The 27219-nt window shown below is 33.1% G+C and overlaps 2 protein-coding genes across 2 annotated transcripts; one reads left to right on the top strand and one right to left on the bottom strand.

The window, feature by feature from the left end:
- Positions 1–1907: 1907 nt before the first annotated feature.
- On the bottom strand, positions 1908–3126 carry LOC107858286. Its single transcript, XM_016702964.2, has 6 exons — positions 3022–3126; positions 2762–2922; positions 2566–2686; positions 2309–2503; positions 2171–2212; positions 1908–2069 (listed from the first exon to the last, which is right to left on the bottom strand). The coding sequence occupies exons 1-6, from the start codon at positions 3124–3126 to the stop codon at positions 1908–1910; spliced, it is 786 nt and encodes a 261-aa protein (XP_016558450.2).
- A 3061-nt stretch (positions 3127–6187) lies between these two features.
- On the top strand, positions 6188–10565 carry LOC107859926 (mannan endo-1,4-beta-mannosidase 7). Its single transcript, XM_016705088.2, has 5 exons — positions 6188–6889; positions 6976–7170; positions 7268–7390; positions 9364–9566; positions 9812–10565. The coding sequence occupies exons 1-5, from the start codon at positions 6563–6565 to the stop codon at positions 10266–10268; spliced, it is 1305 nt and encodes a 434-aa protein (XP_016560574.2). The 5' UTR covers positions 6188–6562; the 3' UTR covers positions 10269–10565.
- The last annotated feature ends 16654 nt before the right edge of the window (positions 10566–27219 follow it).

The following is a 27219-nucleotide window of genomic DNA, read 5'->3' as shown; positions in this document are numbered from 1 at the left end:
GTAGGAACTTCAATTTATGGATAAGAATTACCTCTCGAGTGTGCAGACACAACAGTCTTTGCATCAGATTTCTTCGCAAGTCAATGGTGCTTTAAGATTGAATTCTCCTGGACATAATAATGAGACAGAGGTACTCCTCTAAAAGGGAAGTTGTTTCTTTTTTTGGTTGCTACTTGTATTTGTATTTTTTTAGGGAGTGGGTCGATAAACGATGTGAATAAGTAGACTTATGTTGAACAAATTGACAGTACTGTAGGTGAACAATGTCAACTCTTCAGCTAATAACATGTTAGAGTCTCAAGAGCTGCATATGGGAGAATTTAGTTCGAATGCTGATAAATCATCAGTCGAAGTTTTAAATAATGTGCATAATTCAACTGAGTTAATGAGAGGTACTTTGTCAGACACTATTTTGATAGAAAGTTGTGTTGCTGAAGGACATAATACATATGCAGTTAGTAAATCAGTAGAGGTTATCTCATTGATGGAAAGGCATTGATTGCTTGCATAGTCCACACAATTCCACCTAGAGGATTAGTTCTACGGTTAGTAATACTTGAATAGTGTGTAAGCGATTTTTGGATTCTGTCACTTCCTCCTCCTAGTCTATAGTCATTTTTTTATTTGGTCTATTGATTCCAATTCCTAATGCGCCTCAGAATCATTCCATCTATCATTTATCTCATATAGTAAATGACAGTAATATTACTATTACGATTAATATTAATATTCTTGTACATTTTTAGTTGTGCTCCTAGCATATATGTTGTACGATCAAGAAATGACAGATTCTGACTTGTATAAATTGTTTCTCATTGTTTGATGATTTTTGTCCAGGTATACAGACTGCCAAGTGAAAGAATTTACGCAACTTATTTTGACAGTAATGAAAAGTAATGAAAAATCTGACCTTCTAGCTGATAATGAAGTTAGAGACCTATGGCATCAGTTCCTTCCCCCTAGCAGGATGCTACCTTTAGAAGCATGTTTAGTTATATGGACATTACAATTTTGGACAAATTTTTTGATGAAGTGAGGCGGGGACAGTGATAAGTATCATTTTTGCCTTGAAAAATAATTATTTTTTTGTTGATAAAAGGAGCAAAAAAGTGGTAATCATAATTCAAGTGGAGAAGAGTATATATTGATAGAAACTTGTGGGAGAAGTGATAAGTATCATTTTTACATTGTAAAAATTAAGTATTCTTTTTTTCTGGTAAGATAATCAAAAAGTTGTATCCATCATTTAAGTGGAGAAAGGTAAAGGACAAATCCGTTATTATTTGAGCTTTGGAATTTGAAATGACAGATTTTCCCATTAAAAAAAGGAAGGGAACAAAAAAAATAACTTATACTGCTATAAATTGTAATTGTCATATGAATTAAATACTATGACATACATGTTATTAGTTTGGCTTTATCATGTTCCTGGGTTGAAAATTTTCTTTTTCTTCAGGGTATTGTCTATGTTGTTGATAGTGGGTTCTCAAAACAACGATTCTACAACTTGGTATTTTATTTCTCTCTATTTCACTCGACTCTTGTTTCATGCTTTATGATCAGCCTGTTTTGTCTGATCTTACTGATGTTATTATGCTAAATTTCTACACACATAAATGTTGGACCTCATTTAGTTGCAGTCTTAAAAGAAAAACTGATGCGGATGTATAAACTTTACAAATACATGAAAAATATAAAAATTTGATTCATACAGTAAATTAACTAATATTAAAACACAGTTTTAACATATGAAATGAAAAACTTTGATATAATAGAGTCATGATTTTTAAAAGAAATAAAACAAAACACAAAACTAAAACTAATTCAGCATCATGCTTAAGTCTAGATTGCTAAAAATTTTAAAAATGTAGCTAAGCTTTTAAAGGAAAATCATCACGTCCACTTCTTTAGGGATTCTTCTCCTTCTTAATAACCTTCTTGGCCTTGTTACTGGATAGTTGGTCAACATCATCAGTAACTTCTGATATAGGTCCTTCACTTTTTGGTCTGCCTCTTTTTGAAATATACATTTTTTTAGGAGAGATCTTCTCGTTATCATACACGAAATTCTAAGACAAAAAAGAGAATAGTAAAGGTTTATTTAAAAAATACATAAATATAGCAATATCCATTATCAATTTTTATTTTTAAATCATTGAAAGTTGAATACCTTCTTAGCATCTGAGCCTTCTTCAACATTGAAATAAACTTCCTATTTTTATAAATAAAAAGGATTAAACACCTCTTTTAGTGATAAAATTAACATGCTACTATAAATGACTCTTTTTGCTAGTAAAATCATACATACAGTGAAAACATCTTCTTTCGTTGACTTCTTGTATTGATTTATCAGTTCTTCGTCATCACTGATCTTCGCAACTTCATAGACTCGATCACGTGATTCAATATTTTCTTGTTTAACATTCACTCTAAACATGATGATTCTATCAAGAAGAACATCCAATTCGATCGGATAGGAACACTCGTACGGAGAATCAAAAATCTAATATGATATTAATTTTATTAGTATTAGAATTCATAAAATAATGTTAAAAAATAATATACCTCTAATGGACAATCTTTTAATTCAGAAGCAAATTTTTCAATGAGTGTGATTGCTTCGTTGTCCCAAAGGAATAAAGAGACGATCCCCGTATCATCCATCACCTTAGTCTGAACCCTATACCTGATAGCATTTTCGATTTAAATATAAAATCTACCTAAAATTTTTAGTGCTAAGCAAATAATATTAAGCTCAAACCTGTGAGTAGCTATTTGATAATCACGACCACATTTCTTGCAGTGAAATGTATTTTTGGCAATTTCTTCGACACTTTTATGACATTTGATGCAAACTAGGTATGACCAATTGTTTTTAAGTTTCAAATTCACTATTTTTCCAAGAATCCACAAATGTCCAATCTGTAAAAATGAAAAAAATTGTGATAAAACAGTTTGTCATATGTTGCATATAAGTAAGCCTGTTGAAATATAGTGTGAAATTAATATAAAGACTTTTACCTGCACAAAATCAAGCAATTCTTTAACAGTTTTAAGTTGTACAGTTTCAGCAGTCAATTCTTCAGAAATAGAAAGACTACGTTGAGATATTGCTTGACTTAGCATTTCAGGGGTAGCTTCGGACACAGTTCCTAATCTACACTTTTTATATTAATGATACATGTAATTTTTATTTTAGTATGGACATAAAAGTAATATAGTGTAAAACAAAAACCTTGATTTGAAATCATTAACTTGGGGAAGGTCACGATTAATCCAAAGATTGGAGGAATTTCATGTATTCTGTACAGAATATACTCCCGTGAACTTAAACATAGTGTTAGATCAGTAATTTTTTTAAAACTGAATATGATATTTGAAATGTAAGTTAGATTGTTGATATAGCTTGAAATTTATGCGCTCTTACAAGCTGCATAACTACGATGACAGGTTAATCGATTAAATTGTGCAAGTGGGGCATGATTTTATCAACAAACTCTCCCCAAAATGTTGTTGTAATTGTCTTCCTTCTGCATTAATAACCATATATTAGAAATTAAGATTGTAGAAAAATATTAAAAATTAGTAATTGAATCACAATCTTACTCATCATCTTCGATAACAACATTCAAAAATTGACTTGTTGTACCATTTCGGTGCTGATGAGTTTGTTTTTCAGCATGACAAACAACTTGTCCGATAACATCTGCAGGATAGACATATTTATACAAAAAAAAAATCAATTATTGCATTTTTTTCTCCTCTGAAACGATGGACAACAGATCGTGAAATTGTTACATGAATTTTTTTCTCCCTACAAATAAATAAGTGAGAAATTAAAGTCAGGATTAATAATTCAGTATTGGTGTAGTAAATAGAAAATTATTGAATAATTTGAAATACCTTTTCATCTTGAAGCACTAACTCAATTGATAGAAGAAAATTTGGTTTGTCTCTTGGTATAGCATGCCACATACGTACAACCCTTACTTTGAAGTTCCAATCCATTTTGTAATTTAAAATTTCACTAATATAATCAACTCTTGCCATGTTTTAGAAGCTGTGTTTTTAGTTTAGAAAAATTTATATGTATTGGATTGTACTTATAGGAGAAGTTTTAAACATTCTGCATAAAAACTTATTTTGCAGTTTGCAAGAAAAGAGGGAATGTGATTTATTAAAAATTAAAATTGTATAAAAAGAAGTTACAAATTGTTAAAACAGTGTGGAAAACGTGAGTATATGGGTATGAATGTCACGTTTTTTGTAAAAATCTTTTTAATTTTTTAATGTATTTTTTTAAAATTATTATTATAAATAATAAATAGGTGTTTTAATAGAAGAAAGTTTTAAACATTGAAAAAGAATGCTCTGTGAAATCTTACAGTTTACTTGAAAATGGGGTGTGGTTTATTAAAAGTTAAAATTGTATAAAAAGAAGTTGACAAACTGTTAAAACAATGTAGGTTGGGTATGTCGGTATGAATGTCATAGTTACTGTAAAAGTCCTGTAATATTTTTAATTTTTTAATGTGTTTTTAAAAATTACTATTATAAATAATAAATAGGTGATTGTGGGGGAGAAGTGTGTGATTTTTCTGATTGTAGGGGAGAAGTGTGTTGGTTTTTGTGATTGTGGGGGGAGAGTAATAGGAAACGTGGATATATTTGTTTTGGAAGTAGTGTGGGCTTAGTAGAAAACGTGGGTGGGTATACGTGTGCCATACATGTGATGTTTAAAACACATTATTGTCTTAATTTATTAATTTAATTTTTTAAAAATAAATTATTTTAAATATTAAATAGTAGTTTTTTTATTTCCACAATTAACTCCTCTAATGGATGTATTTACGCACTTGTATGAATTTCTTTTTTTAAAAAAATCATGCTTGTGAGATGATTATTAGGAATGTGAATATGAAACATGAATATAATTTGACTTTTCAATAACAGTTATGATTTATTAATTATTTATTTACATAAATAAATTTGTAATTACTTAATAAAGACTTTAACAATAATTAAAAAATGAAATTTAGTAATAAGATTTTGCAGAGATATGTTTGTTTTAAATAATTAAAAAAATAAAAGAAATATAAATATTAAAAGGTAAAAAGTTAAACTACCTTTAAAATAGTGAATGTGATTCTCCTTTATTATAGGACTTGTATCTAAAAAAATTAGTAACTAAAAAGTAAATGTGTTGTTTCCGTGGCTTTCTGGGAAATTAATTAGGAACGTGGTTTTAAGATTACAAAAATAATAATAATAATTTAAAAATAATAACATATTTTTTAATTTAATGGTCCTAACTATTTACTCTACTTTGTCTCCTGTAGGAAAAGTAGCATACATATTTAAGCTATTGTATAGTAGTGTAATATTTCATTGGTTCTACCAAAAAAAAAAAATATGTATTTCATTACTATAAAATTATTACTTTGTTATTTCTTGTGTTATTATTGTGGAAAGTATTTAGTATTTCGTATTTCTCATTGATATTTTGAAAAATCAAATGAAAAAACTCATGGACCGAAGCTTGAATGTTTAGAATTTAACACATTCTATCAACAGGGAAATGGAAAAGTAATGAAAGTTGCGTCGAATGAAGAAGTTTTACCTTGAAATTCTGTATTTTGAAGTTTTAGAGATAATTATCAAGTGAGAAAGTTGCTCTTTTGTGACTTTGCTTAGAAACTCCTCCTTATATTTTGCTACTTATTATTAGACGTGGAAAGAAATGTAATTGTGAAACTATTCTTGAATTAATAGATATAATTTAATTTATTTATTTGTTATTATAATTTTTTATTTAATTTACTTGACAGTAATAGTTAGATTGATAGATTTACCCTTGTTTCTTGTGTTTGATGTATGAAATATAAATTCCAATTGATTTGAACAAATATTTTAGAAAGAGTATTTGACATGGATTATAACTATCAAATTTTATTAAGATTTTAAATTAAATGATAATAGTGACTATAACTATAAATATGCAATATAGGAAGTCTGATAATTTGCTCAAATGAAGAATCGTGTTAATTATCTTATAAATAAATATTAAAATTTTGAATTTAAAAATCTTATAAATAAATATTAAAATTTTGAATTTAAAAATAACAATAACTACTAACTAAAATTTAATTTTAACAAAATTGTCCTAATAAGTAAAACTTGGCACAATCTAGGCAAGACTTTCTTGCTATTTAGGATATATAGATTTATCCTTATGTGAACGAATTTTGCACCGACGAACTTGACATTTTACCTCTGTTAGTCTGAGAAAAAAAAATGAATGGTCCTAATTTCAAAAGTCCCAGCCCAAACCTTCTTCCTTTTTGTTATATACTTTTCTTTTCCACCTCCCAAAACTAACCAATTGGCATTCACTGTTACTACTTTGCTCATGCTAGTAGTTATGAGTAGTGGGGACACACTGTTGCACAAAGTATTACAATGCCCCACATGCACTACTTTCAACTGCTAATAAAATGCTTTATCCTCTCTTCATTGGCATTCTAAAACTACAGGCCACAATTCTGAAAGACCAAAAATAGATATGAAGAAGCATTTAGCATACACACTTTTTCTGATTTTCTTGGTGCAGAAAGTATGTTATTTTGTCCAAGTTGAAGCAGGAGATGGGTTCATTAGGACTAGAGGAATACATTTCATGTTGAATGGTAACCCTTTTTATGCTAATGGCTTTAATGCCTATTGGCTAATGTATATTGCTGCTGATCCATCTCAAAGATCTAAAGTTACTGATGCATTTAGAGAAGCTTCGAGTCATGGCCTAACTGTTGCTAGAACTTGGGCTTTTAGTGATGGTGGATACAGGCCACTACAATATGCCCCTGGCTCTTACAATGAAGATATGTTTAAGGTTAATTTTGTTTTATACTATGGTTTAGTAATGTTTATTTTACTGTATCTTTAAAGTCTGACAAACTAGTTAATTAATTTTTGAAGGGGTTGGATTTTGTGATATCTGAAGCAAGAAGGTATGGGATTAAAGTTGTATTAAGCTTTGCAAATAACTATGAGAGCTTTGGTGGAAAGAAACAGTATGTGAATTGGGCTAGAAGTCATGGGCAGTACCTCAATTCAGATGATGATTTCTTCAGAAACTCTGTTGTTAAGGGCTATTACAAGAATCATATTAGGGTAACATGAAATTAAAATTTTCTTGATTCTAATTGGTCATTTAAATTTGTATACAAAAAAGCATGACGTTTGGTTTCCCCCCAACCCAATTATGCAGACTGTACTTAACAGGTACAACAAATTTACTGGAGTTATTTACAAGAATGACCCCACAATCATGGCATGGGAGCTTATGAATGAGCCAAGATGCACATCAGATCCTTCAGGAAGAACCATTCAGGTATTTCTAATTAACTCCATATTCATGGTTTAATTTTTATTAAGAAGCAGAATTTAAATCAATGGGTCCACATCTAAGAAGGAAAATTAAATGAAGTTCACTTTATCCACTTCCTTGCAATTTCTTCTAATTTCTCCTTTTGCTGAATTTTAAATTAAACTGTGGTGGGATTCCTTTTCTGCTATAAAAAACAAAGAAAAAGAAAAGGATTCCTTTTCTGCTTTGGTGGTTTTACTTTTGCATTTTGGCAAGTTAGATGCAGCCAATTAAGCCTTGAAATGCGGTGATAAATAGTAGGGGTGTGGATCCATCAGTTCGGTTCGATTTTACGTATTATTGGTTCGATTTATCGATTTTTAATTTTTAAATATGTAAATTCAATAACCAACCAATAAGATAATTTCTTATCGATTTCGGTTTATCGATTTTTAGTCCTTAACGGTTCGATTTTCGATTTAACCAATAAAAAAATACTTATAAAATAGAAATAGTAACAACTAACATAAAAAAATGAAATCTTAATTACCGCCAAAACTTACGCAATGCATTTTAGTTTACAAAAATCTTCAAACTTGAGCTGAATATTAGTTAGGAAAAAAATTAAATCCTAATTGTTGGAAGCTATAAATGCTTCAAGCTTTTTATTACGATAATAGCCGAACTTTATATTGTACCTTTGTTGCTCTGAATAGGTTAATACTTTGTGAATCACTGAATTATAAATTAGTAGTGCATATAATCTATATATATACACATATATATATATATATGTGTATGTATATATATATATATATATACATATATATAGGGATATTTAAATATATAACATAAATAGGGATAAAACAATAACTTAGTGTATTCTTATTAGGTTATCGGTTTAACCGATAACCCAATAAGCTAAAATCGATACCAAACCGTTTACCTAATAAATTTTTTTATAAAACCAATAAAAAACCGTTAACCCGATAACCCAATACCAATAACCCAATAACATTTTTATCAATTTAATTTATTGATCGATTCGGTTTTTGCACAAATAGTGATATAGGATTTGTTGGAAACAACAATTCATAGCCGTAAGAAAACAAAAGTGGTTGGAGTTTGGTATTTTATTATGTTTAAATAGGATTTATAGTCACAAATTATGTAGGAATGAGGTTTTTTTCTTAGTTAAAATATGTTCCTACTACTATAAATAAGGTGTTTTTAGCTATTTTCAAGGAGTGAGATGTTACGGAAAAATGTACAGCATTCAAAGATTTAATAGTTTATGACTGAAATATTTCTCTTCAGCATTAGATTAAGAAATACATACATAAACTATAATCTAGCATTTGGTTTGTCCTACTAAAATATTAGATTTATTAGTAACTTTTTTTTTTTCTAATCTCACTATTAACTTTGAATTTTAATCCTTTAATTGTAATGCATTTGAGGGCCTTACATAATGGGATGGCCTAAACTCATTATTAATAAGATACCTTAATCATGAATAATATGGAAGTTGGTATATATCATAATACCACAGACCCCTTGTATGAACACCAATAGCCTGGCAATATTAATAGGAAAACTAATGTGATGCCTAATAGTAATACACAAATTAAGGCAAATAAATTATTCAGAATAGTTATGTTTAGAAGAAGTGTGACTTCGTTAAATACTACCGCTATTTCAATTTATTTGTTTTTGTTTATTTTTTTTTGGTCGGTTTCAAAAAGAATGTTTCTTTCAATTTCTGACAAATTTTTATTTTCAACTTTTCAGATGACATGTTCAAGACCATAAGAATAAATGTCATTTTAGTACATTCTACATTTTTTTAGTTTAGGATCACAAGATTGAAAAGTCCTTTTGATTTTCTTAAACTTTGTGTCAATTGAAAACCAAACAAACAAATTGAGATGGACTTTGTTTTCTGGAGGGGATCAATATGACTAGGAGTTATGTTAAGTTTCATTTGTTGTATGCAGGCCTGGGCAACAGAGATGGCCTCTTATGTTAAATCTATCGACAGAAACCATTTGTTAGAAGTTGGCTTAGAAGGATTCTACGGACAATCAACTCCTCAAAGGAGGTCTCTGAATCCTGGTTTTGACATAGGAACTGACTTCATCGCCAACAACCGCATCCCTGGCATTGATTTTGCCACTGTTCATGCCTATCCTGATCAATGGTAAACTTTTCAGGACCACATTGCGGATCAATTTCCTTATAGTGAGCTTGAAAATTCAAGTTTTTTTATGTGATCATCCAACATAAATGCTTAAACTATTAAATAAAGTGATCCGAGATCAGCAATCCTGAGTTCAGGTCTTATCGTCACATAAAAATAAGAATCAGGTCTGCACATGAGAGACGTGTTACAAAATGTCTCATCTCTCTTGGAGACTCTTAATTGTTTACGTTGTGATATGACAGGATAACAAACTCAAATGACCAAGCACAGCTATCATTTCTGAACAAGTGGCTAGACTCCCACATTCAAGATGCTCAATATATTCTCAGAAAGCCATTGCTGATCACAGAGTTTGGAAAATCTTCAAAAGATTCAGGTTTCAGCTCCTACCAAAGGGACCTTCTTTACAACACAGTTTACTACAAGATATATTCATCAGCCAAGCGCGGGGGAGCAGCAGCAGGGGGACTCTTCTGGCAACTTTTAAGTGAAGGAATGAACTCATTTGGAGATGGATATGAGATAATCTTAGGCCAGAACTCTTCAACTGCGAATTTGATTGCTCAACAATGTCATAAGTTGGACCAGATTCGAAGAATATTTGTAAGAATGAGAAATATACAGAGGTGGAAGAGAGCAAAAGCTGCTAGAAGGGGTGTTTGGACAGACAGGAACAAAGGAAGGCGAATCGGAAACTGATGATAAGATGATTTCAGTTTGAAGCTATAACTTACGATATCAAATTAAGTAGTATGTGTGACAGAAAAAAAATGTCCTAAAGGATTTTGTATGACATAGTGTTTGCAATAGCCCCTCTTAGAGATGATTATGTTTCATCCAGGTGGGTTAATAGAGTACTTAGAAGTTGTGTGGTTTTCTGGAATAGTACTTGACTACTTGTCTTGTTACTTACATGTTTCTAGTTTTCCAATTATATATCCAGTCAGTAATGAAAGGGAAATGAAATGAAAGATATCTAGATTTTCGTTGTGTTTATTCCTATTATTAATTACTAAAATTTGTTCAGAAGATACTATTTGATATCTCATCATATCATATTATAATCCCATTGTCCCAATTACAGCTCTGACTACTTTTGATCTTTTAAGGACATATTTAATACTAATTTTTTCAGCACGACAACATTAACGTCACCAATATAAGCATGTCGATGATTGCTAGCTCTTATGATTCAAATACATGTCAATTCTCAAGCCGGAAGACACATCGTTTTTAGTTTGGAGTGGGAGATCTCTACCATAAAATATAGTAGTCCTTCCCTTCCGACAAGAGCAGTTACATCTTTTCCTAAAGTCTTTACTAAACCACCAGGAAGTAGCCTGCTTGGAGATAATTACATGGACTTTGCCTAGCTACCACAGAAAGCATAGTCAGAAGAGCTTAAAAGAAAAAGTCATCTTACTCTCAAACCCTACCTTAATAAACAAAGAACTTTAAGGCTTACGATGAGCTAACTTCGCTTGGTGCAGGAAATGGAATAAAGTAACATTTTTTTTCCAAATTTGATTGAATTGGCTTTCTAGATCTGTTAGAGTATGGGCCCTACTGATTTCTCGATTCTACTGTTTGCCTATCTGTGGAACAGGTAAGTAAACGCAGTTCGCTGAAGAGAAAGCTGAACACAGTGTTTTTACGTGGAAAACACCCGGCTCAAGAAAGGTGTAAAAAACCATGACCTGTACCTCTACAAGATTTAACCCCAACTTCACTAAAACTCTTGAGCCTCAACAATCAAACAACTACAAGACTTCTTGTAACTTAGGAATTAAAACTTCTAATTCCTATCACTACAAAAAACACAAATCTCACTCAAGATAAGTGTTCCCAAATCTTCGAGTTCCCCAACTTGAAGACAAATACTTCTATCTCAGTTTATAGATTACTGAGTACAAGAACTATGACACGTTACAATTAAAAGAACCTACCTATTTCAACTGATCTACGACTTAAGAAGTATAGATTAGGTTCTCCCTCAACTGGACGAACTTGTTTGCTTGATTGTTGACTGTCTCTTTTGTGTACCCCGTGCTTTGATCTTTTCTCTTGTATTTATAGAAATCCTGATTGAAACCTTCAGTTGATTTCCTTTCCTTACTTGAATTGGATTGCCTTTTTTGTCTTTTAATTTCTACCGCCTTTCCTTGTTTCCTAGTTTGAATTGGACTGCCTTGATATCCTTTCTATCTTTACTTGGATTGCCTTCACTCTTTTACATTTGAACTTGTTTCATCCTGTCCACCTTGTAGGATGTTCATGCTAATCAGTCGACAGTAGTAGATTCACTTGTATGGAACATGTTGCATGGAACATGTTGTGGAACCTATTTCATTCACTGTGTTCATCATCAAAACTTCATTTTTCTTTTCCTAACAATTCCCCCTTTTTGATGATGACAAATTCAATACCTCAGCATCCTTTATTCAACCCTGACATACTCAGTAAAGAACTATGACTAAAAGATCACAGAGAATGAAACATGGTTAGTCATTGAGTTATAAGTGTTGCATAGTCTATTCTTTCCCCTTGTGACATCATCGAAAAGCTGATTCATCAAGTGAAAAATCATTTAATAATTCATGGCCATTGAGGCAATCACTAAGACAATCAAAATTCAGAATAATAGAACATGAATACAGCAAGATAAAGCAGGAGCAGAACATGTGAAAACAACTAAGACCATTTCATTCATGATGTGACTTATATTAACCAGCAGCACCCTAATAGAAAACAAGTCATTTAAGGAAAAGAACAAAAAGTTGGTCTTGGATATCAGAAACCAGGGCTAAAGGGATGAAGAGAAGGGAATTAGAGAGGCGAGTTTCCTAATCACATCAGCATTTTCAGCTCTTTCTCTTTCCAGTAGTGAGGTTAGGGAAGCAATTTGAGCTTGAAGAATCCCTCTTTCCTCTTCATGAGCAGCTTGTGCTGCCTCCAATGCAACTTGTGCAGCCTCTAATGCAACTTGTGTAGCTTCGACCTTACCCTGTTTATCAGCCAGTGTATTTCTTAATCTCTGCATGGGATTATCCACATTCCTCATGGAACCAGGTAGCATCATATGATTCACACTTCCTATGATGTCTTTCACAGTCTGATACAAGTACGATCATGATTGTGGACCAATACGTAAAGACTCGAGCTTGGGTGGCTGCCTAACCAATGGAACAAGCTTTGAAGTGTAGAGAACACGTCCCAACACTCCAAATCCATCCAATATGCACACTCCTAGGCCTCCCTTTTGTCTTAACTCATTAAGGGCATTCTAGTCATTTTGTATTAAGTTGAAAACCTAGGCTATAAATAGAACATGTTAGGTCATTTTGTCATAACTTAGATGCTATTTTGAGAGCTCTTTGAGAGTGTTCATACAAGTGTGGATATCACTTGTGAAAAGTGTGGAATCACTTGTGTTGGTTGCTTGTTTTGAAACGCTGGTTGCTTGGCGATTCCGTTCCCTTGAGGTCACCGTAAGAACTTGATGTTATTTGTATGAATTCTTGGGTCTTAGTGTTCAATATACACTTTGGTTCATAGTGTTTGTGCATTGTGTGTCAAGTTATCTATCATTCTATCTTATTATTATTGTTGTGTTCATTATCGATTTTGGGTGTCCAAACCCAAGACCTTGTTGTGTCATTTTTGTTCTTGTTATTGTATTGTAATCTTAGTTTGTGGTTCGCTGATTATAGGTGTTGAAAACCTTAGAATTTTTTTGTTATAGTGCTTGTATTGTTATTGTATAGTGAATCCGAGAGGGGTCACCAAAAGGGGTCCTCGGTTCTTCAAATTATGGACTGTTTTGGTGTGTGTTAGTATCTTCCTTGTCGATCTTGTATCATTTGGTATCAAATCATGGCTTGATTTTGTTCCCACAAGATTAATCTTGGGCTAGCTTACTTGAAAATACAAAAAAAAGAGTAGTGTTCTTGAGTTTGGATCTTGGCCGAAAGTTCGTTGTGTTCTTGTTGTGTTTGGCCGAGACTTGAACATTAGATCTAGGAGTCATTTTGTTTGTCTTGGTGTTTCAAGTGTTAGTTTTCTTCATCACTACCACTCTTGAGTCAAGATCTAAATTTGAGCTTGCATTTGTTGAAGTGTTATTGTGAACTTAAATCCTTAGCTGATTGTGTTGTCATCTTGGTGGACTTGGCCGTGATTTGTTGGCCTTGTTGTTGTTGGAATTGATTGTTGGGATTATTGTGTTCTTGGTGATTGTTGAAGTTGTTCTTGATGTTCTTCATCCCTTTCAAGACTTGTTAAAATAAAGTGAATACTAGATCTATAAAGTTGAAGAGAAAAAGGTGAAATCTTGTTAGTCTTGAAAGACTTTCCATCACCCATCAACTAGTCAATCACTTCCCAACAACTTTCCTTGATTTAAGGAGGATGGTACAAAAAAGTCAAGTCTTCCACTTTTGAATTTGACAATAGGATTTCAAGACTTGTTTTCCTCCTAAATAAATTTCCACCAATTCCAAATCACAAATTGTTCAAGACTTCCAATTTTGGAAAATAAAATTTGTCAAGACTGCAACTAATACGTGGCTGCCACGTCATGTTTTACTGTTCACACGACAAATTTAGGCCCAATTTTTTGATTTTGTAGTTTCTAATCTTTGTTTCTTAGTTGTAATTTGTTGATTCTATTGCTAATTAACAAACTAGTAATTGTCTACTAGGTTGTAAATTAGTTTCTGGGTCCGTTTATTCGTGTCTACGTTTCTTTGTGTGCTTTTATATTTTGAAATTCGTTGTAGTTTCTTGGTTCAAGTCCGTACATATTTTCTTTGAGTTGTTTCAAAAGAGAATCTATTCCGACCTCGAGCCCCAATTGGTACCAAGTAACCTCCTTGGAGTATGAACGAGTTACCAACACTTGTGAAGCCAATTGAGAGGCATTTCAAAGTGTGAGATCTTGAGATCTTGTGAGGCTGTTTTCTTTTCTAACATTAACTAGTTTGTTGTTTTTTATGTTTTTGTTTTAGAATTTCTTTTGTTAGGAACTATGGCATTGGAAAAGGTGACCATGAACTATTTGATGGCTGCCATAATAGGTATGAAACATGACCTTAGTAGCTGAATGAAGAGAATGGAAAAACTAATGGACCGAGTGAAAGCAAGAATGGAAGGTACGGAAAACTCTCTTTACAAGGATTTGGATAACCTGATAGAGAATCCAAGCCTTCCTAATCAAGTTCTTGTGAGTGGACATGCTACACATGAGCTACAAGGTAATCAAACTAACTCTTGCACTTTAGTGAATGAGGCTAGTAGCCAACTGAGTGTGAAGGGTAGTTTGTCTTTAGGTGAGCCGAATGTACCTCCATTTGGTGATGATAATGTACAACTTGAGATTGTGGATACACTAGTTGATCCATCTAGTGTTGAGGCCATTGTGGCAAGTGATATTACATTATCTTGTGGAAGTCATAAAGACCAACTTGTGTGTGAAAATGGTGATGTTGAACATGTTGGCCGATTGACTATGGATGACCCTCTAGTTGTTTTTGTTGTAGAAAATGCTATAATAGATGGGATATATGATTGTAATAGTGGTAGTATTGGGAAAAGAAAATGCATTCTAAACCCGTGTCCATTGACATTTCACCCATTTGATCCCGGTGATTATTTGAAGTATGGTGATGAGGATGTCTTTTGGAATGACTTGAATGCGCATGGAATTTATCGCCTTCCAATCTTGACTTTCAAGCCTATTTGTTGTTCCAAGAAGAGTCTATGTTTGCCACTTGATGTGCAACTCTTGTTCCTTGTTTCTTGTCACACGTGTGCGGATAGACTAGTTGACTCTTTCTTGGGAGGGTATTCTAGTAAGAGGGATATTTGGGTGTATGTGAAGTTTGAGCCACCTTGGCAAGATGCAATGATTGATTACACTAATCCTAACCCTCATACCTTGAGGAACTTGTGTTTGCTTGTCCTTCCTATTATTTTGCAAGGTTCGGATTCGAGGTCGAATTCTTTTTTCAAGAAGGAAAGAATAATACAAGTACGATCATAATTGTGGACCAATACATAAATACTCTAGCTTGGATAGCTAACCAACCAATGAAACAAGCTTTGAAGTGTAGAGAAAAAGTCCCAACACTCCAAAGCCATCCAATATGCCCACTCCTAGGCCTCCCTTTTGTCTTAACTCATTAAGGGAATTCTCGTCATTTTATATTAAGTTGAAAACCCAGGCTATAAATAGAACATGTTAGGTCATTTTGTCATAACTTAGATGCTATTTTGAGATCTCTTTGAGAGTGTTCATACAAGTGTGGATATCACTTGTGACAAGTGTGGAATCACTTGTGTTGGTTGCTTGTTTTGAAACGCTGGTTGCTTTGGGATTCCATTCCTTTGAGGTCACCGTAAGAACTTGATGTTATTTGTATGAATTCTTGGGTCTTAGTGTTCAATATACACTTTGGTTCATAGTGTTTGTGCATTGTGTGTCAAGTTATCTATCATTCTATCTTATTATTGTTGTTGTATTCATTATCGATTTTGGGTGTCCAAACCCAAGACCTTGTTATGTCATTTTTGTTCTTGTTATTGTGTTGTAATCTTAGTTTGTGGCTCGCTAATTATAAGTGTTGAACACCTTATAATCTTGTTGTTATAGTGCTTGTATTATTATTGTGTAGTGAATCCAAGAGGGATCACCAAAAGGGGTCCTCGGTTCTTCAAATCATAGACTGTTTTGGTGTGTGTTAATATCTTCCTTGCCGATCTTGTATCACAATCTGTGAAGACCATACTTGAACAGGTACCCTATACTCCTCAAGGATAGGGGTAAGCCAGAATTCATAAGGAAGTGCATGCCCATTTTTCTCCTTGATGAGCACCCTTTGCATGTGCTTCAGAATAAGTCTAGGTAGATCAATTTTTACTTCAGTATCCAACAATTCTATGAGAGTGAGATCCAAAAAACTAGCCACATTTCTTCTATCCTTCCTAGGAATGATCATCTTGTGTACTATATCAAAATAGAGCTGATGGAGGGGGGACATCTCTCTCTTAAAAACCCTTCGATGATGAATCAGATGAGGATTCCCAGAGAACCTTCTACAAATTTTAAGAGCAGAAGTAAGGTTGTCCAGGGGTGGCCAATTTCCCTTGATATAGTGACCCCAACCCCCAGAGGGAATATGTAGAATCCTAGCAATATCAGCAATGTAAAGGTTCACAGTAACCTTTCTCACAGTAGTAGAAAGCAACTCACCTATGCCCATCCCATTTGTATAGAACTCATAGACTTCAGGTTTGCCAAATTTCCTTTGAATATCTCCCTGAAGAAACAATAGAGACCATCCTTGGAACTCCAATTTTCTCATCAGAGTTTGCATGTCAGCTCCTTCAAACCAACTGATAACTTTCCCTCTAGTTAATTGGTGTTTTTGGAAGTGAAGATTATGAGCCTCAGGAGTATCGTGATGAGAAGATGATACAGGACCCTCATAGTCAGAGTCCAACTCAGCAGTGGTGTCTTGATGGTACTCAGAACCAGAGGAATCAGAGGGAACAGGTTTCCTGACATGTTTCTTTGATCTGGAAGAGGCCTTAGAAGGTGAAGCTTTTGAGGATGTGGGAGCCTTGACCTTTGGAATGAACTTAGAGGTAAATTTCTTAGGTGCAGATTTTGGAGAGGTTTTGTGAGATAGAAAGACTTTGGTAGTTTTAGCCATGATAGTCTTAGTTTTCTTGACTGAGCGAAGAAGAATATCAGGGGATGATACACGAGGAGGTGAGGGATCAGAGATGGCGACCCATTTCTTTTTGCTTGCTTAAAGTGCTTCAGTCAAGGAAGCATCTTCACGCTTCTTCTTTCCTCTAGTGTGAGGAGTTCGAAGTGCAGAGACGGTTGGAGAGGATTTCCAAGGAACTATGTTATCAATAGAAATAGATGAGGGTTTTCTCTATGGTTGAGATTTGGATTTTTCGGGAATCAAGTCTGCTATGGGAAGGTCGTCTCTGTCACTAAAGTTTTCATTAATTCTAACAACATTGAGTGGGATGGGTGTAGGAAGGAGAAGGGGTTTCATGAAGGCTGAAGAAGGTGAACGAATTTTGGAGATAACGGAATGCAGCGAAGTTGGTCAATTCGTGGGAGATTTGCGGAGGGATGATGGAAGGTAAAGTGATATTTGGGTGAAGGATAATGGATTTTATGAGGTTCTTGGTAGGGTTTTTGGATGATGAAGATGAAGAGGATGAAGGAGAGGCCATAATAGAACAAGATATTTTTTTTTATTTGAAGAATGGAGTTAAGATAGACTCAAGAAGCTTATTTAAAGGAAAACTTTAGAGGAAGTTGAAGAGGCGGATAACTGTATGTGGCAGAGGAATAATGATTGGGAAGTCTGAACTGATGGGAAAGGAAGGAGCAGCTTTTAAAATGGAGCAGATCCCTTGATTTTTGGCGGTTTAAATGGAACTGAGGGACCATGTAAACAACTAGTTTCTTAGTAAGGTACTATAGGATAAATTTAGTCATACCTAAAAGAAATGATTACCATTGCCTCAGTGGTCCAGCTTTTCTACAAAATCAACATAATCATGAGTCAACATATTCTAATTTTTGGACTTAGGATACATTTTTAATGTGTGAGACTGAATTAATCAATATTCACTTATAAAACAACCTATTCTAATCAAGCATTGATGGATACTTATGCAAGTTTAATCATGCCTAAGGCTAACCTATTTTTTTCAAAATATTCTCTACTCAAAGCCTTAGTGAAGATGTCAACAATTTATTCCTCAGTAGAATAAAATATGATTAATATAAGACCTTTTGTAACATTGTCTCTAAGAAAGTGATGTCTAATATCAATATGCTTAGTTCTTTTATGTTGAACAGGATTTTTGGATATGTTTATAGCACTTGTGTTATCACAAAAAATGGGGACACACCCTACATCAATACCAAAGTCCTTAAGTTGTTGCTTAATCCATAGCAAGTGAGAACAACAGGAACCTGCGGCAACATATTCAGCTTCAGCAGTTGACAAGGCTACTGGATTTTGCTTCTTAGTGGACCATGTAATCAAACATGTTCCAAGAAAGTGTGTTATGCAGTAGTAGTTTTCCTGTCCACCAAGTAACCTGCATAATCAGCATCTGAGTATCCCACCAAACTAAAGTTACCACCTTTAGGGTACCACAATCCAAGATCAGTGGTTCTTTTCAAGTATCTGAGAATTCTTTTTACAGATTTTAAATGAGACTCTTTTGGTTTTGCTTGGAATCTAGCACACAGTCCTACATTAAACACAATATCAGGCCTGCTTACTGTGAGATATAATAATGAGCTAATCATTCCTCTATACAATTTTTTCTCAATATCTGATCCTGCTTCATCCAAGTCTAATTTTATGGCAGTGGCAATAGGAGTGCTGATATCTTTTGCTTCCTCCATGGAGAACTTTTTAAGAAGCTCTTTAGCATATTTCTGTTGGTGAATCATTATCCCAGAGGCTGACTGCTTTATTTGCAAGCCCAAGAAGTAATTCAGCTCCCCCATCATGCTCATCTCAAATTCACTACTTATGAGTTTGGCAAATTCATGGGTCATACTCATATTTGTTGAGCCAAAAATAATATCATCCATATATATCTGTACAATCAACAAGTCCTTCCCATTTAATTTCAAGAAAAGAGTGTTGTCAATTTTACCTCTGGTATGACCATGTTCCAACAGAAATTTTGATAGTTTTTCATACCAAGCTCTTGGAGCTTGTTTCAATCCATACAAGGCTTTGTCCAATCTGTATACATAATCAGAAAACTCCTTGCTTTCAAAACCTGGAGGTTGCTTAACATACACCTCCTCCTTGAGAATGCCATTTAGGAATGCACTCTTTACATCCATCTGATAAAGGATAAACTCCATGTAGGCAGCAAAAGCAACAAGTAGTCTAATAGCTTCAAGTCTAGCTACAGGTGCAAAAGTCTCATCAAAATCAATTTCTTCTTCCTGATTGTATCCCTGGACCACAATTCTTGCCTTGTTTCTTGTGACCGTTCCATGCTCATCAACTTTGTTTCTGTAGACCCACTTAGTCCCAATTACTGGTCTGTATTTTGGGAGAGGGACTAAGTTTCATACTTTTCTTATCTCAAACTGATTCAACTCTTCCTGCATGGCTATGATCTAGTCAGCATCAAGCAATACTTCAGTTACCTTCTTAGGTTCAATTTCTGATAGAAATGCCTTGAAAGCACACATATTTCTTAATCCAGACCTTGTGGTAATCCCAGATATAATATCAGTAAGTACATTCTCAATAGGCTGTGATCCTTGATACTTGTATCCTTTTGGGATCAACCCTAGTAAGCTTCCAGGATTACTGTTGATGTTCTGAATGGGGCTATTTTAAGGCTCAGTTCCCCCTGTCATTGTGACTTTAGCTTCAGTTCCCCCTGTCAAGGTGTTTCCATGTTTGATAGCTCCAGTGGATGAACCGGGTGACATTTCCTATTCCTCAGTGTCACTTCTTTCCTGCAGTTTAGTCTTAACACAGGATTCATTACAGATTACATGCATGCTTTCTTCAACACAGTTAGTTTATTTGTTTAAAACCCTATAAGCTTTACTATTAAGTGAGTATCCTAGAAATATTCCCTCATCACTTTTAGCATCAAATTTTCCCAAATTATCCTTTCCATTATTGTGAATAAAACATTTATAACTAAAAATTCTAAAGTGAGAAATATTTGGCCTTCTTCCTCTTAGTAATTCATAGGGAGTTTTATCTAACATAGGCTTGATCATGCATCTATTTATGATGTATGCAGCAGTACTCATTGCTTCAGCCCATAGGTTTTGAGTAATGTCAGCTGCAAGTATCATTATTCTAGCCATGTCTTCCAGGGTTCTATTTTTTCTTTCCACCACTATATTTTGTTATGGAGTTCTGAGAGCTGAGAAGTTATGATCTACACCATTTGTTGAACAAAATTCTAAGAATTTTACATTCTCAAATTCTGTACCATGGTCAGACCTTATGGAAACTAAAGAAGAGCTCAGTTTCTTTTCAATTTTCTTAATGAAGATTTCAAAAACACCAAAGACATCTTTCTTAGAGGCTAGAAACAATGTCCATATGAATCTGGAATAATCATCAATAATAACAAAAACATATCTTTTTCCACCTCTGCTTTGAACTCTCATGGGTCCACATAAGTACATATGAACCAGGTCAAGACACTTGGTAGTGCTAACATGGTTCTTTGACTTAAACGAAGATCTTACTTGCTTTCCCCTTACACATACACTGCATAACTTTTCCTTTTTAAACTTGGTTTTGGGTAATCCCAATACCATGTCTTTGGAAGAAAGTATGTTTAATTGTTTTAGACTTGCATGACCAAGTCTTCTGTGCCAAAGGAGGGGATCATTTTCTATAGCACTTAGACAGGTCATCTCAGATCCTGGTAATGCCATAATATCGGCTTTGTATACATTTCTGTATCTCTTTGCAGTGAGCACCACTTCTTTAGTGTCCATCCTTTTGACTTTGACCCCTGCAACAATAAAAATAACTTTATTACCTTTGTCATACAACTGTGAAATACTCATCAGGTTATGCTTTAGTCACTCAACAAGATAGACATCTTCCAATGCTTTTGATTCAGATGAGCCAATCTTCTCTACTCCAGTAATGATTCCCCTTTTTCCATTACCAAACGAAACTTCTCCTCCATCTATTTTAGAGAGTGAAAGAAACTTTCTCTTATCACCAGTCATGTGTCTTGAGCAAGCACTATCTAAGTACCAGTGCTTTTTGCTTCCTTTCACTTTCTCCTACAATAGAAATCAATGGTTAGCCTTAGGAATCCAGACTAACTTGGGTCCTGTTTTATGAGTGGAAGGATGAATCAAATTTCTGTTAGTCCATGCGTGCAACATGTAGCTCAAACTGTTTCTCTGACCAGAACTGGATTTGTTCCTTTTGGTCTGAGAAACTTTCCATGCCAGGTTTTGATTATTGGATCTGTTTTTTACAGCTACTAGGCATTCAGTAGTGGAATGTCCAAGGTTACCACAGATATAACATAAATCTTGGGGTACATCAAAATTTTTGTGGAATCCCAATCCAGTCGTTTCATTGAACATTCTTTCACCCAGCTTATGAACAATTCTTGAGGAATTTGTCCACCTATTTGCCCTTTCAAGATCAAGTTTTAGTGTTGAAACTTCTTGATTCAACTTGTTCATTTTTTCAGTTAAATCATAGCATTCTTGTTTGTATCTAATTACCTCAAGTTCAGAATTTTCTTGATATTTACTCATGGGCCTTTTTCCATTATCAGTTAAAGTTAGTTTGAGGACTTCAGATTTAAGACCATTGTTTGAAGTTTCTAGTTCTGCAATCTGTTTCTTAAGTGAGTTGTTTTCTTTGTCAACAGTTCCTGTGTAAGCCTTCGAATCAATGAAATCAAATTTTAGGCTTGCAAAGCTGTTGAACAATTCATCCCTATCAGAGGTTAACTCTTGAAAATCATCAATCAGGGCACTCATTAGGGAAACAAGTTTTGATTTTGAAAACAGTTGCAATTTTTCTTTAAGATCAAGTATATTTACCTCAGAATCATTTTCTTCTCCATCTAAGTCTGAATCTCCAAAAGCCATAAATGCAGTTTCATCAACTTCATCTTCATCTGAATCAGAACCCCAAGCTACTATCATTGCATGTTGTTCTTTCCTTTTTGCCTTTTCTTTTAATTCCTTCTCTGCCCTTTCCTTCTTCCATTCTATTTCCCAGACTGGACAGTCTCTGATCTGATGATCAATGTTGCCACACTTGTAACAGCCATTTGGATTGTCATTGGATCGTCTCTTAACACCTGTTCCTTTCTTCTTCTTGAAGAATTTGCTGAAGTTTTTGGTTATGAAGGCAACTTGCTCCTTATCAAGCTCAATTTCTTCATCACTATCAGAAGCCTTTAATCCCAAGACTTTCTTAGGAGGTGCTTGTTCTTTAGTTGCATCAACTTCATCTCATAAGTTCTAAGGTTTCCAACTAATTCATCCAAGGTCATTCCAGCAAGATCCTTGTTTCCTAGTTTGAATTGGACTGCCTTGATGTCCTTCCTATCTTGACTTGGATTGCCTTCACTCTTTTGGATTTGAACTTGTTTCATCCCGTCCTCCTTGTAGGATTTTCATGCTAATCAGTCGACAGTAGTAGATTCACTTGTGTGGAACATGTTGCATGGAACATGTTGTGAAACCTGTTTCATTCACTGTGTTCATCATCAAAACTTCATTTTTCTTTTCCTAACAAGATCGTTATCTGTTTAATCAAGTGGTACTAACGAATAATGCATATGAAATATTTAGGGTTGATGAAAGTTAAGACAAATTCTTACCCGCTGATCAAGCATATGGGAAGTCCACAATGCAATGATTGGAAGTCTACCAAAAGGCCTGGTTCCAGAGACTCCTAGCCAGGTTTGCATGAGTTTAACGCCCATTTCTCACCCAGGGAAATATGATTGGAAATTGTTAAAAGGGCCCCTTATTCAGGTAGGCATGGTAAGCAGGCAAGGCCTTTTTCTCAGTACTTCAAGACCCATAACCAAAGTTTGCAAGAGTAATGCCGCCTTCTCAGCCTAGAAATTTATAAACGGGCCAGATTTCAATAGACCCATAGGCCATAGCCAGGTTAGCATTGAATTAGGCCTCCTCTTAGGTCGATAGAAATTGTCACTTAGCATGCAATAAACTCTGGACTTTTGAGAACCGTGATCCATTACTCCAAGCCCATAACCCAGTGCCATCTTCCTTAATCACATCAACATCTTTAAAATATTTTAAATAATGTAATAAGCCCATTTCTTTTCAAAATTGCTTTTATCTTATTAAAGCTGTCAAATTTGAAACACTTACATTTTTGAAGTGAATAGTTAAATTGTGATTTCAATGCAACAAATTTGGAAATTTTTTAGAACCATGACCAACGCCTCCAAGACGCCTACAGCATAGTTGACTCTTCGTTGTACCAATAAATCACGCAGTCTTTATTTATTAATCACATAGAAATTTTAGAATAATGTTAAATAATAAGCCTCTTTATTTTTGCCAAATTACCTTCATCTTTAAATTTTATTGTAGCTTTCAAATTTGAAGAATTCCAACATTTTGAAAGTGAATAGTCAATAATGTCACTTAGCATGCAACACAGTTTGGAAATTTTGAGAACCATGACCCACTCCTCCATTGCCCCACACAATTCAGTAGACTCTTCATTGTAGCAACAAATGAAATCACCTTCCTTAATCACATCAAATTCCTTGGAATATTCCAGTAAAAATGCTAAGGTTAGCTCACTGCTCATCAGTCGGCAGTCAAATGCATGACTCAACAACTCTACTTTCATTAGGATAATGTTTTTGGTCGGTTTTGAGTGTACTAAAATTTATCACCTTATCTTAACGGTACCATCCAAAATTAACCCCACTTGTCAATTCATATTGTTAACTTTCACACACAAGTGTTAACCACTACCAACTATCATAACTACTGCATAATAGAAAAAACAATAATTATATTAGTTGCTTTTTCAAGACAACGTGGCAAATCTTCATCCTTGAATTAGATACGTGGCTATATTTTACAGCCTTCTCTTGTGAACGCGCATGAGACGTGGGGCCATATGTGGGCCCACTTTTAACTTCCCTAACTTCTATGGGCCCCACTTCATTGAAGGAAATTTCAATAGACAGCCCCACACCGAAAGGGTGGTTGGTTTATGTATTACTACACCACGTGGCGGCAATTAGCTAATTTGATGCTAAACAGGTTGATGGTCGGCTACGGTTACAACTTTGTCAACAGTCAAAACCCCGTGGTTTTGGGTAAAAGATTTTGTATTTATTCTACGTAAGCTAAAAGGGAAATATATGTAGAATTGTATAATATGGTACTAAGTTCTTTTTTTATTTGTTTATTCGTATTGATTTGACTCATTGTTTAAGGAGCTAATGATAATTTTATGGAGCACTTTTTTTATTTTTAAATGTTTGTCATTCTTAGGAAGAATAATTATTTCATAATATTTAAAAATTAAGATGTACTTATTAGTTGTTTGTTTTCATCTTTACTCTTGATCATAAATATGAAGAGAGATTAATATGATTTAAAAAAAATATTTAATTGAGATGAGTAATAAATAGGAATAATTTAATCAAATTATTCCCTAATTAAGGATAAAGACCGTGAAAATTAAAAATGCGACAGAGTAAAATGAGCATATTATATAAGATAATTTAAACTGAGTTGTCTGATTCAATAAAATTCATATGTTTCACCAGGTCTTCAAGAATCAAGTCGTTACGTGGTTAATTCTATTTTTATATAGTAATAATAACTATTTTCTCAAGATGTAGGTTCATTCTTTAGTTTTTCAGAATTTTGTTTAGATTTCACGTCTATTATTAGTCGATTCAAGCAATTGTCTCGAATTATTTGAATAATTATGTTTTCGTTAATTTTTAATTTTGAAACTAAATAATTGATTATCGCAAATATAGTCAGACACTGATTTATTACTCTTTTTTTTTTTAGAATATGATTAAATAAGACAAGATAAATAAGCAAGACAACTGCCCCTAGGTGAAGAACACAGTGGACCAACAATTTAGTATTGATTGAGAGCTGAACATTGTGCAATCGCTCTCTAGTTTAAAGTATGTAAACCTTTCATTTGCCACGTTTCGATTAGAATTTAGAAACGTATTAAGAAAGAAAAAAATAATTTTGCTTACCTTTTAATACAGCCAATCAACAAGAGTAGTTTAACATGACCAACATTTTTAATTTAGTTTAACATCCCACATAATAATTATAAATTCAATCAACACAAACTTCTTCCCTTTTCCTCTTCTTGATCTCTCAGTCTTACTATTTTTTTTTTTTAAGAGAAGTCTACTCGCGTGCCGTCAAATGGAGTTTAGGAACATAAATTTGAAGAAGAAATTTGAATTGTCAGCCTCAAACTTTAATCATAAATTTTTCTTAAAGAAAAAAGTATGATTAAATTAAAGTTAAACAAAGCTTAAACAAAGCTTTGACAGTTCAAACGTGTATGTGCATTGTTAGTGGTAATGTGAGTTGTTCTTAGAGGGGTCACAAATCTATTATACTACTGTTTGATATTTGAATTATAGGGTTAAGTAGACTTTATATTTGTGTATTATTTTCAACTCACAATCTAGTCGTATTAATTTTGTGCAAATACAGGGCGTACGTGTCTTTTTTTGGTACATTATTGATATCGTTACACGCGTGGAATAATTAATAATATTGTGCTGTTTGAGATTTAATGGTTTGATCATATATAATATAGAGTTTTAATTAACTTTATCCTAAATAAATGACTTAATCGAAAACGAGATCCAGGTTCCCATTTTTGTGGGTAATATTTAAAGAAATGAGATCATGGTGGGCCTAAATAAAAGATTATTCTAGTGTTTTCTACTTTAATTAACGGAAAGGGATCTAATATACTCTTCAACTATTGAAAATGATACATAAATATTCCTTTCTATTTTCAGGCTCAAAAATACTCTTTCATCCATCTATTTGTCCCAAAAATATCCTTGATGTATTAAATTCAAGTTCAAAAATGTCTCCTCCTTTATGTTATATTATTTTTTTGGTTTCACGTAGGGGTAATTTTTTTTTGTAATTACAATTTTTTAATTATGATATTATATATTTTTTGGTGGAATAAATATGCATTAATTAGTATATTATTTTTTTGATTTCACGTAGTGGTGGGCTTTTTTTAGTTACAATTTATTTTATTATTATATTATTTTGAGGTTTTTTTAATTACAACTTTTTATTATTATATTATTTCTGGATTTTTTTAATTATAATTTTTTTTATTATTATATAGTTTTTGTGGGTTTTACGTCAGGGGTGGTTTTTTTTTTTTAATTATTAATTTTTTAGTTTTAGGTTGGTACCAAGTTATCAAGTAATTTATGGTACATCATAATAGCAATATTTATGGTAATTTTTATATTTTCAAGAAATATATTTTTTCTATTTCAGAACTCTTAATTTCCTTCCATATATTTTAGGACTCTTAATTTTCCTATATGGTTCGGATTTCATATTTATATATTTTAGGACTCTTAATTCCATTCTATATATTTATTTAATAAAATAAAAATTAAAGGAAAAAGATTAAATGATTTTATCTATTGTAAAGTCTTCTAAGGGAGAATGTTTTTTTTTAAAAAAAAATTATTATTATTTTTTTATTTCACGTAGGGGTGTTTTTTTTAATTACATTTTAATATATATAAGGAAAAAGATTAAATGATTTTATCTATTGTAAATGATTTTACTATTTTTATGGTTTCATGTTGGAGAAGGACAGAAGAGTAAAATATTATGTATTCTTACCTAAATTAATTAAAGACTTAAATTACTTTCAAGTTTTTTTTATATAAAAAGTTTAAAACCTAAAAAGAACTAAAAGTCTTTAAAATTTTACCTAAAATATGTTCTCTAATATTTGAGCACACATAGATAATCATTAACTACGAGAGTATTTTTCCCTTTGCTAATTATCCTATTTAAGGAATTCTTTTCTAATTTTGCACT

The sequence above is a fragment of the Capsicum annuum genome, chromosome 2 (genome assembly GCF_002878395.1).
Source record: "Capsicum annuum cultivar UCD-10X-F1 chromosome 2, UCD10Xv1.1, whole genome shotgun sequence".
In the NCBI taxonomy this organism is placed as follows: Eukaryota; Viridiplantae; Streptophyta; class Magnoliopsida; order Solanales; family Solanaceae; genus Capsicum; species Capsicum annuum.
This window is presented reverse-complemented; position numbering and strand designations above follow the sequence as displayed.